This window comes from Echinops telfairi, unplaced genomic scaffold (assembly GCF_000313985.2).
Source record: "Echinops telfairi isolate 266 unplaced genomic scaffold, ASM31398v2 ScPeMD7_7458;HRSCAF=8496, whole genome shotgun sequence".
Taxonomy (NCBI): Eukaryota; Metazoa; Chordata; class Mammalia; order Afrosoricida; family Tenrecidae; genus Echinops; species Echinops telfairi.
Window position 1 is genome coordinate 32,118,138 of NW_022111358.1, and position 16,498 is coordinate 32,134,635.

Below are 16,498 nucleotides of genomic sequence, written 5' to 3' on the forward strand. Positions count from 1 at the left end.
GGGGAGTTGTCCTTCAGATTACCCAGAACCTACTCAGCACAGTGCTTGTCAGACCCACGGGAAACCAGCCCCTTTCCAGCAGCTCTATCTACCCAGGCCTGTACTCTCTTACTTTAGACAGCTTCACATGGCTGGATGCTAAGTGGGTCATAGACCGCAAGGGGCTCTCTGGCTGGTGCAGTGGTTAACATGATTGGAGGCTGGCTGAATGGCCAGAGGGTTGAGTTCACCCAGAGGTCCCATGGAAGGCCTGGAGGTCTGCTCTCTACAGTTCTACTCTGACCCCCAGGGTCCCCATGAGTTGCAGCTCCTCCTGGTGGACTTCTAAACACTGGGGTCTACCTCAACAAGGATTTCCCACTGCCCAGCCAGACCATCCTGTGTCACGCAATTAGCTAGCAATAGCTTATCAGTAAATACCAGATCCAAATCCAATTTCCCCTGTTGTTCCAAGACTGCCCTCCCAGCTTCTTTGTCCAGTTCAGTACCACACACTGCATGTTATGTTCCTTAAGTTTCTTCTCATCCCTTCTCCCTGCCACTGGCATGTTGATGAGAAAGGGCCAGCAGTCCTCTAGTCGGTTCCGTCCTTTGTGGTGTGTTGTATCCTCCTGGCGGCATTTAGCTCATTCCTCAATACAGTTTACTGCTGACCTGTTAGCTATCAGGGCTAGCCAGAGCCGTTAGGTGGCTTTGACCAGATTGTGATAGCCCTGACGATGCCCTTCATGTCCCACCAGTAGTGTTCTAACAGGGGCCACTTGCATAGACTGGGGCCACAGGCTGCACCCATCCTTGGCAAGGCCTATTGCCCTCGGTAGCCAGGGAGTATTCTGGCCTGTGTTATCTTAGCACTTCACAAATGTCCTGTGCCCTGGTAACCCCACAGGGTTTTTAACAGTAACTGATGTTCCTTGCCTGAATCAATCATTTACTTAGGGATTGTAAAAAAAAGATTTGAAAATTCATTATTCCCTTAACATTTTTAGCTGCCATTTTACTGTCAAGCAGAACTTTCTCTGATAATCAAAGGGTTTCTCTCAAAGAGAGTGCCTTATGGAAAGGTGGGATAAGCACTTATTTTTTTTCTCTATTTTGAAATGAGTTGATTTAAAAGTCAGCTCGGGGGCGACAAAGTGCCCGTTTTCTCTCTCTTGAGTATTACGGACTCATGGGCTTTGGAGGCTCTGTATTTCAATCACTGCAATCCTTGCTGGTAGTCCCAGCTTGGGCCAGAGGAGACCCCTTTCAGCCTATGTCCTGTGACAAACACAATCTACACTCACTGTCACTGAGTCCCTTCTGACTCAGAGCGAGACTATAGGGCAAGGCAGAACTGCCCGTGAGTTTCCAAGATTGCAACTTTTTAAAGACTGGCACTCCTTATGGAAGTAGAAAGCTCCTGCTTTTTCTTGTGGAGCAGCTGGTGGTTTTGAACTGCTGACCTTGTGGTTAGCAAGCCCGATATGTAACCGTTAGTTCATAAACAATCTAGGGGCAGGGATGACATTTGATTCACCGTGTGCCCTAACTAGTGTTTGCCTAGTGCCCATCTAACAGGACCTCATGAACCCCCCGAAGCTCCTTGCTTCCTGGTCCAAGATGGCTCACAGCCACCGCTGCCTTCACCACCCCAGACCTGGCATCAGCCACTTCTCTGAGGAACCCTGGATTCTTTTAGTGGGAAATGCTATTGAGAAACAAAACATTGCAGTGTCCAGGGACCTCCTTGGGAATATGTGGCAATATGAACTCTTCTGATCATTGCTTTGTGGCCCAGATACAGCCAGGGAAGCCACCCCTCCAGATGGCAGCCCCTCCTGGGCCCATGGGTTGCCCTGGGGAGGAGGCTGTTGGAAGCAGTTTAAAGATCCAGAGGCCTAGGGAGGTGGGGGGTGGGGGTGCAGATCTCCCACTAACCTAAGGAGTGCTCAGTGCTGAGGTCCTGACTCTCTCCTCCTGACAGCAGATGCCCCCACCCAGTGCCCGTCCCTGGGCCCTCAGGCTCCCGGGCCCCACGCTGCTCTTCATCCTCCTGTGGCCCTTCGTTGTCCAGTGGCTCTTCAGACAGTTTCGCACCCAGAAGAGGTGACTCTCGATGGAGGGGTCTTTGCAGCCAACTGAGGCGGCCAGGGTCCCCGCCGCCCCGTTCTGCTTCGCCCTGGGCCTTCCCAGAGTTTCCAGGCCTTAAAGAATCACCCCCATCCGCGCCTGACTGGAGGCCACCTCCACTACTGCCCCCCTCCCTCCTGCAGTGCTGAGCAGGTTCCTGGGCGGGACTCCTGGGTCCCAGCCCAGCCCACTTGACTCCTTCCACACCTCTCCCAGGAGACTCTGGGGCAAGTTGGGGCTTGGGCTGGAGCCTGGACTAATGATTGGCTGGGCAGCTGGGCATGGGAGGGGTGGGGCGAAGGGAGGGGTGTAAGCAGTCCTTTTGCTTGACCCCCCTCACCATCCCCACCACCACCCTCTACACAGACTCAGGACGTCTTCCCGGGTACAGATTTGCTTTTCAAAGGAATGTTTCACTAAATAAAAGAGAGCCTTCATCTTTTGCCGTCTGTGCTCCCACCGAGTGAGGCGAGAAGCCCGGCTTGCGTGAGACTGAAGTCCCTGCCCCGCACCCCCAGCCCCTAGTGAAAGGTCACGGGAGGCTGGGGCTGGTGCTTTTACATGAGTTTCCATTTCTCTAAGCGGCCAAGAGAAGGGAAAACTAGCCTTCCTTTGGAGGAAGGCCTGGCGGGGCGCCCCCTCTCCTAGGGCGGGGCCAACTACAGCCACAGGGATGGGTGGGGCCAAGCGTGCAGCCGGGACCCGCCCACAGGGCTGAGGGGTGCGGGTAGGGCGCGCCAAGCCCGGAGGCGGGGCGGGAGGGAACACGGTGCTGGCGACAGCCTGCGCCCCTTCCAGCCCCCGTCTGCCTGCCGGAGCGGCTCGCTTTGACTGCTGCACTCGGACTTCCCCAGGAAACTTTCTGGAACACCCGGGCCTAGACCCTGGGAGCCTAGCCTCCCTTGAAAAGGCAGGGGAGGGGGACTGACCACCCCGCAGAGTTCATGCATCTCTGGCTGCTGTTGACCCCTGCAGGTGGTTTGAGTTCTAAATAAAATTTTCTCCAGCCATTGCCAGCTCTGTTGTGTCCCTCTGCCCGTCCAGCCACTGTCGAGTTTGCTGGCAGAACTTGCCACTCTTCAGCGCCTCCTAGTGCCCAGTGCCTCGGGGGTCACTGGGTTGCAGGGTCCCACCAAACAAATGACCACAACAGCCTAGAGAATCCTGTAACTCCCATCCCTGGGTTCCCAGGGGCCTCCCTACCAGCACCGGGCCCACTTAAAAGATCCTTCCGGGAGGCCCTTAACCTAGTGAATTCCTGTCCCTCTTTGGCCCTGACCTGGGCCTGGCACTAGGTCATCTGCAAGCTGTTCAACTCATAGTGATCCTGCAGGGTGTCCTAGGCTATACGTATGTTCCGGGATAGGTCTGAACTGGTGAACGTTAGGTTAGCAGTTCAATGCTTACCTGACAGTTCTACCGGGGTCGGTTAGGACATGCAAAATGCCTGGCCAAGATTTAGAACTCAGCTAACAAGGAGGAGTCTGGCTCATTCTTTCATAGAATTCTGTAAAGTTCCACAAAATCTATCAGTCTGGCTATCTTTCTGCCAACAATGTTGCCGCCACCACCACTTGACAAATGAGACCGACCCCCGGCGGGAAGCTGAAGCTGAACAGATCTTTATTATCCAAATGCCCTCACTAGTAACCTGAAATTCTAGTCAAGATTTGGAACCCTCAGGGAGAGGGGAGCGGGGAGGGAGGGGGTTAAAAGAAGAGCTGATATCAAGGGCTCAAGTAGAAAGCAAATGTTTTGAGAATGATGAGGGCAACAAATGTACAAATGTGCTTGACACAATGGATGTCGTATGGATTGTGATAAGAATTATATGAGCCCCCAATAAAATGATTTTTAAAAAATCATATGAGCCCCCAATAAAATGATTTAAAAAAAAAGATTTGGAAGCCCCCAGCTGACTACTCTGCAAACTCTTACCTCAGGGTGTTGCCATATTTTGTTGTCAGGTGCTCTTAAATCGGCTCTCAGTGACCCTGCGCACAACAGAATGAATTTGCCCATCCGGCACGATCCCCAGACACACTCATGTGGACGCCATTGTTGCAGCCACTGTCTTCCTCTTTCTCACTCTCAGTATTGAGGTCAGTTCTTGCCTTCAGGGAATCAGTCTCCTGCCTGATAGATGCTGAAGCACAAGGTAAGTTTTTCAGGTAGATCTGAGTTCTTAGACAACTGGTCTATGCTTTGGGCTGCTAAGCACAAAGTCAACAGTTCAAAACCACCAGCCCCTCGGCGTCAGGAAGATGAGGTTTTTTAATTCCTAAACTGTCGGTATTAGAAACCCACGAGGGAAGTTTTCTGTACAATAGGGTCACTATGACTTGGAATCAACTTGTTTTTTGAGCCCCTGAAGTCCAGAGAAAACAGGAATGCGAGGCTGGTATGGTCAATTTCTTTTTTTTTTAAATCATTTTATTAGGGGCTCATACAACTCTTATCACAATCCATACACACATCAATTGTGTAAAGCGCATTTGTACATTCATTGCCCTCATTGTTCTCAAAACATTTCCTCTCCACTTAAAGGTATGGTCAATTTCAAAGGATCTGATGTACCCAGAGACATTTGCTTACCTCTCATTTTGCAGACAATCTACAACAGGGTTTGTCCATCAGCACCTGCCCACTTACCTACCTGTCCTACAGAACCACTCCAGAGATCCCAGGCAAATCCCCTTTGGACAGGATGCGTGCTTGTTCTTCCCACAATGCACTGCCTTTCGGGAAAGACTTTTCATCCAGGAGCAACCAGCCCCACAGTCTCTTCCTTTATATACCCTGTCCACGGTTCCCAACTGCACAGCCTGGCTCACAAGCTCCTACTAAGATCTTTACTTCTCGTTTTGGAGCTTCCTGTCCAATTGTAATTCGGTGGCCATGCTACACAGTTCATGAACAACCTATGGGCAGGGATGACATTTCATTCACCTCCTCGCCCCAACAAGTGTTTGCCAGCGAAGGACCACTGGCCTAAATTAGGCTGGAGCTGTTGGGAAGGAAAAGGAACTACATTCAGAGTTCTGGAGGAAAAAGACTTTAGGGGATGGTGACAATGAAAAATGGGCATAGGGTGACAGAAACCACTCGAGCTGACTGACAGCAGCAGTCAACTGTCATGTGACCTTGGACAAGTCACTCTAGTTCCTGGGTCGCAGATTTCTGAGCTCTAACATGGAGATGCTCATTCCTACCTTGCCTAACTCACAGGGCTGTGGTGTGGTCAAATGATTCCGTGTGTAACAGAAAGTGTAGGTATGTGGAGGGGATTACTAGTGAAAAACACCGAGGAGGTGTGGAGAAATCGGGATTAAGAATGCTTTCAGGCCAGGGCTTGGAGTCTGGAAAATCTGTCTTCCGGGAAAACATGCCCCCGCCCCGCAGCTTGCCCACAGTCCTGGGCCGAAATGTCCCCCTTTCACACCGCCCCCCTACCCCCGTTCAGGAAAAGGCTGCCTCTTCCTCGGGGAAGCTTCTGGTTCCTTCCAGGTCTTGCCCAGCGCCAAGATGAGGAAGGGCCTCGGTAGACGTGCTTTCATGAGCCAGGACGGATCACTGCAACTCGTTCTTAATTTCAAACCCCTCCTCAACAAAGAGGCTGCTCCGCTGGCTGGACTCCCCCATCCGGCCTCAGGAAACGCTCCTGGTCGGAAGTGAAGAGACCAGGAGGCCCCAAGAGGCCATTTTCTTCGACAGAAGCGGCAAGGCCCAGGCTTTGGCCCCGAGCTTTCTGCTCACCCAGGGGAGGTGCGGCCGCGGAGCACCGTTCCGCGTGCGCCTCTTGGATTAAGGTGGTCCTGAAACGAGGCCAGTGGCAGCGCTGGAAAGAGACTGCCTTCGATTGAGGGGGCGGGGGTGGGGGTGGCGGATGGAGGGTCAGCGTCACTCGGGACTCGAACTCGGTTCCTCATTTTCCACGGCCTAGTCCGAGATGGCTAACTAAACGCAGCCACACTTCCCCTTTAAGGCGGCACTTTTTATTAATTTGTTTACCTCTTGATGCGCTTTTCGTTTTATTAAAAAAAACCTCCGAATTTTCACGATATCCTTCCGCAAATGCCGATTCCAGGACAACCCACACACAGTGAAACCATTACTATAATCTTAAGAGCTGAGAGTTAATAGCTCTGGGCCAACTTCTCTCTTTAAAGAATTTAATCCTCTTTTACACTTTGGGGACTACTTTTTAGGAATAAACCATTCATTCTTTAGTTCACAAATGCTTGTGACTTTCATAACCCTTCCGCTTAGAATAAAATAAGATAATATCCTTTAAAACGCACCTTTCCGTAAAAATATGCTGTGTGGCTTCCTCATAGGCCACCGAATCTCCTCACATTCCTGAGGCATAATGGTACGGTCCAGAACCCGCCCCATCCTCGCTGTGATTGGTCTTCTTTTTCCAGTAAGCCGTGCAAATCTTGGCCAATGACCACTCACGTTTCCATAGCAAGGGATAAGCGATGGAAGGAGTGAGCCTGGGAGACGTCCCTTACGCGTCCTGGGATTGGCTACGTCGCCTGGCGCGCGAGGACGGCGGGCATAAAAGATAGGAACTACGACTCCCGGCTTCCTGTCATGGAGAGCCCATCGCGCATGCGCAAGGGCGGAGCGCCTAGGCTTCTATATAAAAGAGGCGCAGAGGACTGGGAGACAGCAGTTGGAAGTTGGCAGGTGGAGAGGCAGGTTGGGAGGGGAAGTTGAGGGAGGAGGCGGAAGCGAAGCTGTCGGCAGGGGGAGGGAGGGAGGGAGGAAAAGAGGAGGAGGCGGAGGAGAACTGAGCAGAGCATCGAGCCAAAGGGGAGATGAGTTTGTCTGTCCTTAGCTGAGGCTCCGGCCGGGCCTAAGGAACTGGGAGCTCGGGTTGGAGCGACACCCGTGGAAGTGGGAGGAGGTGGCTCAGGGACTTTAACCCCTTGTGGGCTCTGCGGCAAGGGATTTAACCCTTTGTGCATCCGGCCCCTCCGAGGCAGCGTCATCGGTAGTTTTAACCCCTTCGGGGCTAGGTTTAACCCTTTGAGCTGGACCTCCTCTCTTTGCCCACCAACTCTTCGATCGTGGGAGTGCTCTGCAGAGATCTCGCTTCAGGTTTCTCCGCTTCCGAACATTACGTACTGTTCCTGCCGCTACACCTCTCTGGACCCACCAGCTGGCAACGCTGAGGGCTCTTAACCCTTTGGTGACTTGAACTCCCCAAGTTGCAATTGGGAGTTTGCTGGCAGAAGGACCGGACTTGCTGAAGACGTCACTGCAAGAATTACTGGCCGGAAAGGACTCCGTTGGACATTTTTTAAAAGAAAGGAAAAATCTTTGTTCCTGAAGGACTTACGGCCAGAAATTTTCAAACTTCGAGAAGAGGACTCTTGGCCATGGCCGAGCCACTCCTGTCAGAGTGTCAGCACCGGCCGCAGACTAGCCACTGTACAGGTGCTGGGGCTGCTGTTGCTGTCCGCGAAGAGCGGAACCCCGAGCGCCCCCCGGGCGCCGAGGAGCGGGTGCCCGAGGACGACAGTAGGTGGCAATCGAGAGCGTCCCCCCAGCCCGGCGGCCGTCCGGGGCCAGAGGGGGAAGGGAGCCAGGCGCCCCAGCCACCTCCTCTGCTGACCCAGGTCTGCCCGGACCCCAGCTACCCAGAGATGGGAGAGCAGGGCCAGAACGGGGACGACCTGTCTGCTGGCGGGGCCTCCCTGCCTGCGGCGCCAGGGGACCCGAAGCCCGAAGCCGAGCCACCCGTTCACCCTTGTCTTGACCCCGAGGCCAACAAGTTGGGGGCGCCTCCTTCCCGGGGCGAGGAGGCGTGGGGACAGCAGCAGAGACAGCTGGGCAAGAAAAAGCATCGGCGACGCCCCTCCAAGAAGAAGCGGCACTGGAAACCGTACTACAAGCTGACTTGGGAGGAGAAAAAAAAGTTCGACGAGAAACAGAGCCAGCGAGCTTCGAGGGTGCGAGCTGAGATGTTCGCCAAGGGTCAGCCGGTCGCGCCCTACAACACCACGCAGTTCCTCATGGACGACCACGACCAGGAGGAGCCGGACCTCAAAACCGGCCTCTACCCCAAGCGGGCTGCCACCAAGTCGGACGACACCAGCGACGAGGACTTCATGGAAGAGGGAGGTGAGGAGGACGGGGGCAGCGACGGCATGGGAGGGGACGGCAGCGAGTTTCTGCAGCGGGACTTCTCGGAGACGTACGAGCGGTACCACGCGGAGAGCCTGCAGAACATGAGCAAGCAGGAGCTCATCAAGGAGTACCTGGAGCTCGAGAAGTGCCTCTCGCGCATGGAGGACGAGAACAACCGGCTGCGGCTGGAAAGCAAGCGGCTGGGCAGCGACGACGCGCGGGTGCGGGAGCTGGAGCTGGAGCTGGAGCGGCTGCGCGCCGAGAACCTGCAGCTGCTGGCCCAGAACGACGTGCACCGGCCGCAGGAGCGAGCGCCCCTCTCCAAGTTCGGAGACTAGTGGAAACTTCGGGGGAGGGAGGGGGGAGGGCGGAGAGGGGACTTTTTACCGTGACGGAATGTAACATTATATACCTGTGTATATAAGACCGTGGACCTTTTTACGACAAATAATCAGAAGAGAACAAAACTCCCCCTCCCCGACTTTGGTTGGTTTGGTAAATTTAGCTCTGCTGTAGGCTTGCGTGCTTTCTCCTGTTCTTTAATTATGTGAATCTTAGGGTTTGTTTTTCTTTTCCTTTTTAGAAGTTGGTTGGGGTTTTTTGGTTCTTACTTTTTTTTTAATGTGTAAGTAATCTGACCAAGTTTATAATGCATTTTTTTCTGTTAAAAAAAAAATCCCCTCCTCCTCCGGAGCTATAAGGTGGCCAAATCTGAGACCCATTAAATTCATTCTAGTTATAATAAATTTAATATTTGTCAATGTACTGTAGTTTCAGTGTGATTTCTAGCTGATTTTAAATAGCACTGGATTATGTGATTGCACCTGGGGGTAAAGAAATGATTAAATTTGTCAGCTTGCAAAAAAATCTTTAATGGGAGAATTTCCTTTTTTTTTTTCTTCCCTCTCGAAGGGGTTTTAGCGTGCTAGAATGCACAGTTCAGGCACAATATAAAAACCTAGGTGTCTGTCCTAATGCTTTTTTCTTTTAAAAGTTTTTATTGGCACATAATCACACAATTCAATATTTCAATCATATCAAGAAGAGTTGTACCCTCTAGTGCCTTTTTTTCTTGAAGCTGGAGACCAGTGTTGGGCATTCAGGGCAGTGTAATGGGACTGCAGTCAAAAAGTTACGACTTCATTGTGCTTACCAATAGCCTTTCAGGAAGTCTGTTACAAAAATGTGAACTGAACTTGACTGTTGGCTAGGTGAGACAACAGACAGCCTGGTGTTTTCATTTCTACAATTTCCTTTTCAGCAATCACCTCCTCCCAAGGCACTCATCACCCCCTCCCCCCCAAACAGACACACACACTCCTGGAACAAACACGGCTGGATACTGGAAGAGGATCTTGGTAAACCTTTTTTGCAAGCAATGGTTAAATTAGATAAACATTTGCAGGACAGCTCTCAGGGGTAAGACATTTAGATGTGGAGATTCAGAGTATTTAGAGAGTCCCCAGATGGCTGTTAGGGACTTACCATAATTATTTAACACCAGAACCATCTCAGTGTCCACAACCACCCTGTCACCAAAAGGAATAGGAGCTGTGTACCTTTCCCTCCATAAGGGACAAATGACAATTAGAAAATCTCACACACACACCCTTACAAATATAACGTAACACGTCTGGTTGAGTCACCAACTTAGGTCCTGGAAGGCCGAACAAGGAGCCTGCAGGTTCTACAGCTGCCGTTCTCTAGCTACTGAACTGAGTGTCCTGCCCCGGAGACCCTCTGATTCATTTCTTCCCCAGAATCACAACCATTAGGAAATGGTAGACTTCCTGCTGGCATCACCTAAGTCATCTTCACCAGCCCTAGCCAGTGGTGGTTGCCCCCCCACCCCCACCCCGCAGGCTTTGCTCAATCAAATCACTCACACAGGGGCTCCTTAACTTGGGGCCTCAGAAGCATGGCATTAGGGTTCACAGAATCATGAAGTCCAAACCCCAGAAAGCCCTGCCATGGGAGGGAAAATGCATCCCTGTGGGGAAGCCTGGGCTTGAATCTAAATGGAAATAGTGGAGGTGGGCACTTGAAATGCACCTTAGGATGCACAGGAAGCATTTACAAGTCAATTATTCAAAAGGCTGACTTGGTCCTACAAAACTGGACTGTGCTAGCCCTATGCTGGCAGATGGTTCACTGGAGACAATTATGGTTGGTCCTAGCTTTGGTTTAAAAACTTCAAGGCCTATTTTGAAATAGTTTTCAATTTTCCTTCTGTTAGGACATCAGGCAGTAGCCCCAAGCCCTGGCTGCTCAGAGGAAAGGCAACAACACTGCCCTCTAGCCTTGCAAAACTGCAGAGGTCGGGACGCCTCCCAGGGACCTCACTGGAGGCTGCAGCAGTGAGCAGCTCTGATTTTAAGTCCTCCTCTTAGTAAGGTGGATTCAATAGGCAGATCGTGTGGCCCCTACCATTGGAAAAATGAAAATTCTGCAAAGAATTTTAGAACCTCAAACTGCATTCATGATTAGAAGGTGGAAAAAAGTTACTTAAGAGATAAATCTAATCCAGACTTTTAAGAAATGCTAGTAATTATCTACTGTCTCAAATTATTTGGATTTACCTTGTTTTATGTACCCTTCTAGATTCAGACATGGGCGTTTAACTATGTCTATTACATTTGTGTTCAGGATGATGATGATGTGTGTGTGATGTATTTCAGCTTTCTAAGCACCCTTACTACATTGAAATACTTGACCAGAATTGTACTCTTCACCTCGGGAGAAGGCCTTGAAGTGATCTATGTTAACAGGATTGTGATGACAAATGACCTTACAGAACCTTACAGAGCATGTGAGCTGAACTGCCCACAAGCCCAGGCTTAGGGACCTGCGTTTTCAGTTTGTTCCCTTGCTCAGGGCAAACCGGCACCAAGACTGCTGACACATCCACTTGGACACTTGATTCGGAGTGAGGACAGCTTTCCTCGGTCTGCCCCCACCATAAAGGACACGAGAAGGCTCTCAAGAGTCAGGACTCAGAGCATTCTTATACTTGTTGTTTTTCCTAAGTATTATTGGGACGAGAAAGTTAGTGGGTTCCAGATTGGTTGAATTCTGAACTATACACTACGTATTGCTAAAGCAAAGACGTATCACATGATAAAAATTAGACCCAAGTAGGAGTAATGTCACACTTGTGACATGAAGTGACTGTTCCAGCCCTGGACACATCATTGCACCTCTCAGCCTCAACCTGTTTCTTCAGCAGCAACATGGGGGGGGGTCCCACTTGCTGGGCTACGTCACATAACTGCTGCAAGCGGATAAAGATGGTCACATGAAATGTACAAAAAACGGAAATGACCTATACAAAAGTACTGGTGCTTATTCTGGGTTCTGCTTAAGACCAGCACAGTGGGCCACTTTTTACTGTTTTAATGTTTCCTTTATCCAGGATAAAATTCTCTGCTCAGAGGGATGAAGATAAATTTACCCTGATGATTTCCAAAGTTAGAGAACCCCACAGAATGTAAATAAGAAATGAAATCCACAATTCACAAGCCTAACTTGAGAATGTCAAGGGCTGGCTGCACCTCTCAAACCTCAGGTGGTGCCCCACAGGCATTCACAGGCAGGCCTACCGGCCGTGCCCCTTCCTGTCCCACAACAGGACCACAGTGCAGGGAAGTGGCTGCAGTGAAGTCGCAGCTTTCCCTCAGTACAGCTGGGCTCGTTTTGTGAGAAAAGTGGCTCTCCCCACCTCACCACTGCATGACAATAATCTTACATAGAGTAGTAACGATTGATGCTAGAAATGAAGAGTAGCTTTGAGGAAAAAGAAAATGTCCGTCCACTGACCAAAAAGGAATGGTTGTACTCCTTAAAACTTGAAAAGCACGTGCTGTCTAGGAGGGAAAGATTCGCTCTCTGGCCAGCTGTGCCACTGTCTTCGAACAGTGGAAAAGCTTAGCGCTGCAGTCTGTTTCCTGTCGAAAAAAACAAAGGCTGAGGGTAGGGTGGGAGGGCCCTTTTGACAGCTAACTTAGCTCTACAACTCCTCCCGAACAACATTTTTCTTGGCTTTTACTTAGAAAGTCCAATTATGACAAAAAGACAGAACAAGATGGGCAGGAATAATCCTAAGAACTGACTAATAACCTTAGCACACCAACACAATTGAAGTGGCCGGGCTGCCACCGGAATCTGCAGGTCATCTGACGTAGCTAGCTCCCACGCTAGCTCGTGTGATCCTCCCCGCCATGGATCACCAAAAGCAGTTCAATTTTACTTACAAGATTTTTTCAAGAGCAGAGATTCAGAAGGGAATTGTAAACGCTCATCTAAAGCTATATTCTACTTGACAGATCCACTCGTTGTGTGTGAACATTTTAAAAGCCCTGGGTCTATAGTGAGCTAAAAGGATGTTCCAGAAGGAAAATGAAGGCGCTTTACAGAGCTCAGACACAAGAATCTGCAAAAATAAAAAGATTAACATTTATCTTGCAGCCAACTCAGTTGAACTGGTCCTCATTTCAAAAAGAGGAGCGGGGAAGGCAAAGGATGTGGCCTCCTGAAGCCTGTTTTAAACACGATCGTGCGGGTCTGGAAAGACAGGCGACCAACCCGAGGCCTGGAAGGACCACACTGGCGGGCAGAAACAGCCTGAGAAATTACTCCTGCCCACTCCCCAGTTGATTTCAAGCATATTTATTAAAACCCTACAATCATTTGAACCATGTGCACAGAGAAAAAAAGTCGAGGGAGGATGGTGGGAACTAGAGAAGGTTAAGCAAGAAACTGTTCAGAAACTAGCACCTTCGCTCTGAAGGGGCGGGACTGTGGCTGAAAGTCCTTCCAGTCTGCTCACGGAACCTGCTGCCGTCAGGCTCCGGGGCTCCAGGAGTTGGTCGCTGGGCAAATGCACAATGTCCACGGCCTCGTGGTTTAGCGACTGCTTGGCACCCTGTGAGACTGCCCCTTGTTCAACCTACTTGGTTGGTCACTCTTTGAGCTGCTGTGGGCAAAGTTAATCTACATTTCAATAAGACAGATGTCCTCACCATCCCAAGGAGCCCTCGAAGCAGAAGTCCTAAAGTTCCCAGATAACGAAGTGATAGCGAGTGGATGTTCACAGTTACTGAGGACTGCTCAGTCACTCCTCCGCAGACGGAGGAGGCAGCACCGACAGCCCTCACAAGTTAAAGGAGGCGCGTAGGGTTTGGGAAAATATGTCACAGACCACACACAACTCAAAGGGAAGAGCTGAGAAGGAAGCTGAAGGTCTAAGTGAACAGACCAACAACAAATGACCAGTTTGGCCCCATTGTCAGGATCTGGACTGTCTCCAAGCCAACCGAGTCAGTAGGGGCCCAAAGAGAAACAGAACTTTGTAGTTCCTTACTCCTGGGCCCGTTTTTAGATAACCAAGGACCATTATAAAGTGTTTTGTTCCCGTTCACATTACAGATGAGTAACGCATGTCTGCACCTGGTAGAGTGTTCGCCTTGGTAGCATCCAAAGGTGTAACTGGCTCACTGCACAATGGAGGACCAATCACCACTCTGGGATTCTCCTTTGTGAACTTTCTGGCCGAAGAATCAGATCATCTCTAAAAGCCTTGTCAGCCTACCAGGTTTGTGTCAGCTTTTCCCAACCTACATCTTCTCTTCAATAATAGTTCTTACGAACACGGCATCAACTAGAGGCCAGAAGAACGCATGTACTGAAGTTAGTTAGGGGCTTTCTCGTCCCGAAAGGAGTTGGTCTCGGAAACTCACAGGGACAGTTCTACCCTGGCTTACAGGGTCATTATGAGTCGGCACCGACTTCATGGCACTGAGAGAGTTTTGAGATGTGGTTCACACCTGAGGTTAAGAACCTGAGCCAGAGATGTTATTTATGCTAACTGGTCCTAAGACTCTATTTCTGAGTGAAGACCGGATAGTCCCCAAACGGAAGGGGTAGTGCCATTGGGTCCCATAGGTTACTGAGTTGAAAATGACTGGCTGGCAGAGCATTTTGGGGTCGTAAGACTCTCCAAGAACATTTTGGAGGCCAGGGAGAAGGCTCTGAATTGTCACTTTTCTAAAAAGATCATTTTACTGGGGGTAATTGGCACTCTTCAAAACACTCTACTAATAATAGGAGCAGGAAGCCCTGGTAGCACAGTGGTTTAAGTGTTGAGCTATTAACCTAAAGGTCAGGGGTTCAAAACCGCCAACCACTTACACAAGGATGAGAGCCTTGGCAATCCTTTGGGGTAGTTCTCTTCCCCCAAGGGGATGCTATTCTGTGTCTGTTGCCTCAGGGGTAACAAGTTTGGTGTGTAGTTTTTTTGTTTTGTTTTGGAATAGGAGCAGAGCCACCGAGATTACTATTAAGGCTAAAGATTAAGGTATGATTTGACCATCACAAGGTCCCCACACATAGAAAGTTCACTACCAGTCACCCAGAAGCTCTCTCCTGCTTCAGCACCTAACCTAGCATCTTTCACATTGCTTTTTTCAAAAAAGCCACAACACGGCGATTTGAAGGGCTCCTGGGTCATGAATCTTCCTCTGGACCTAGGTTGCAAGCCATAGGGAACAAGTTGGTTTGGGATGCCATTCCTCTCAAGCTTTAGTCTTTTAAGAAGCTGCTACAACTATGAGGTTGAGAATTTTATTTGGTCAAAGCAGAATCCCTTACCCCAAGCCACATCGCCTCAATAGATGGAAGTTGCGAACATCTGTGATTTTTGTTTCTGTAGCATCTAAAGACCTACAGAAGTGACTTTTTGATTACCTGGAATTCCCAGAGACTTCCCAGGAACAATGAATGCCCTAATGGCTCCACCTCAAACACCCCACCACCACCACCACACACACACCTTTTTTTTTTTTTTAAGTATAGAGCAGAAAATTATTTGAAGTCACAAAGGTTTTGATGCCTCATGAAGACTGCACTGGAATGAATTCTTTCTTCCCTTTAGATGGGCAGCCATTTCTCCAAAAGCTTTGGTGAAAGTTATGGCTCGGATTTCAAAACGCTAACAGATGTCTCGGAAGCATCCGAAATGGGCCACTCCATTTCTATTCCTGGGCTGTGGCGACTAAGTTATTTTCTGTCCCAACTCTGGAAAGGGCACAGACCCATCCCCTTGGCGTGAGCTTTCAAGAGAAGCAGCACACGGCATGCTTCCAGCGTGTCTGGTGAGCCACAATGGGGGCTGGAGGGGAGAAATCTTGAGGGTCAGCGAGCTCAGCGATCCCCAAGCACTGGACTCGGAGGTGTCCGCGTGGCCCGATCTGGGCGGCCCCAGGGGCAATCAGTGGTCGTTAATGGAGGCTGGTCCCTTTCGCAGCCCGTGTGTATGGACTTGGGGGACGTGATACTCGCACCAGGAACCCTGAGTCTTCAGCCTGACTGCCAGGCCAAGGGGTGGACCCGGGGGGCGGGGGCACTGGACGCGCGGCCAGAACTGCGACCTCCCTACTGCCCCGCGGCGCCAGCCTTTGGAATCTGGCGTCGCCCCCTGTCGCCATCGAGGTGGGGGTCCCGCTACGCTGCGCCGGGCTGCCATACCCCGGCCGGATGGGGGTGGGGAGACCACGGGGCCGAGCTCGGCCTCCGGATCCGCGCCCTCGTGTAACGACAAGCCAGGCCGCTGCACCCGGCCTCGGCACTACTCGGGGGTCGGGAAGCACGCGGTAATCACCCAAGACCTCTCTAAGAGGCGAGGCTGAAGGGCTTCCGGGACGGTTTGAGGACCGGGCCCTGCCGGGGAGACTCCAACCTGTGTCCCCACCCTGGTTCCCAGAACCACACCCCGCCGTCTCCCGGCGCCGCCACTTCAGGCAGCCCACTCGGCCCGGCCTCTCCCCGCGCCCGGACCACCCCCCACGGGGTGCTCTCACTGCGCAGCGAGTCCCTCCGCTGCCTCCTCCCAGCCCAAAATGGCGGCGGCGGCCACCGAGCTTCTCGTCGCCTTCCTCTAGGGCCAGGGATCCCTCCGCGCCCGGGCCCCGCCCACCCGGCCGGATCTAGTTGTTGCCCCGTCAAGATGAACGCCATCAATGAACTCTTTAATCGAGTTTGAAGAAGGCGAGGCCGATTGTGCTTCCGCACAGCTAATCGTTGACGAAAGCAGCGATACTGACGTCTGTTTGGACCAATCAGCGGGCGGAAGTGGTGAGCGCGGGCCACGCCCTCGCGCAAGGATGGATGGGTGTCTGAGTTCCGGAGTGTGGCTGTGGACGTGCTAGGAGCCCGGCCGGCCGGCCGAGGGTAGAAGGACTACAATCCCCAGCAG

The 16,498-nt window shown here is 51.3% G+C and overlaps 2 protein-coding genes across 8 annotated transcripts in view; both read left to right on the plus strand.

Moving 5' to 3' along the window:
- Window positions 1-2,554, plus strand: part of ACBD4 (acyl-CoA binding domain containing 4) — a 6,538-nt gene extending 3,984 nt beyond the window's left edge. For 3 of the 7 annotated variants that reach the window (XM_045299891.1, XM_045299895.1, XM_045299892.1), the window contains 2 exons: window positions 1,967-2,088; window positions 2,479-2,554. In XM_045299891.1, the coding sequence (XP_045155826.1) occupies window positions 1,967-2,088; window positions 2,479-2,536 (180 nt within the window). In that variant the 3' untranslated portion in view covers window positions 2,537-2,554. Of the gene's footprint in view, window positions 1-1,966 lie in introns of all 7 variants that reach the window. The other 4 variants (XM_045299893.1, XR_006680978.1, XM_045299894.1 and 1 more) reach the window with 4 other exon arrangements.
- A 4,351-nt stretch (window positions 2,555-6,905) lies between these two features.
- HEXIM1 (HEXIM P-TEFb complex subunit 1) lies at window positions 6,906-9,015 on the plus strand. The gene has a single exon (XM_004707236.2). The coding sequence runs from the start codon at window positions 7,500-7,502 to the stop codon at window positions 8,586-8,588; it is 1,089 nt and encodes a 362-aa protein (XP_004707293.1). The 5' UTR covers window positions 6,906-7,499; the 3' UTR covers window positions 8,589-9,015.
- The last annotated feature ends 7,483 nt before the right edge of the window (window positions 9,016-16,498 follow it).

Excerpts from the sequence above, each read along its gene's own strand:
- HEXIM1 (XM_004707236.2), top strand. The coding sequence starts at position 7,500 with ATGGCCGAGCCACTCCTGTCAGAGTGTCAGCACCGGCCGCAGACTAGC.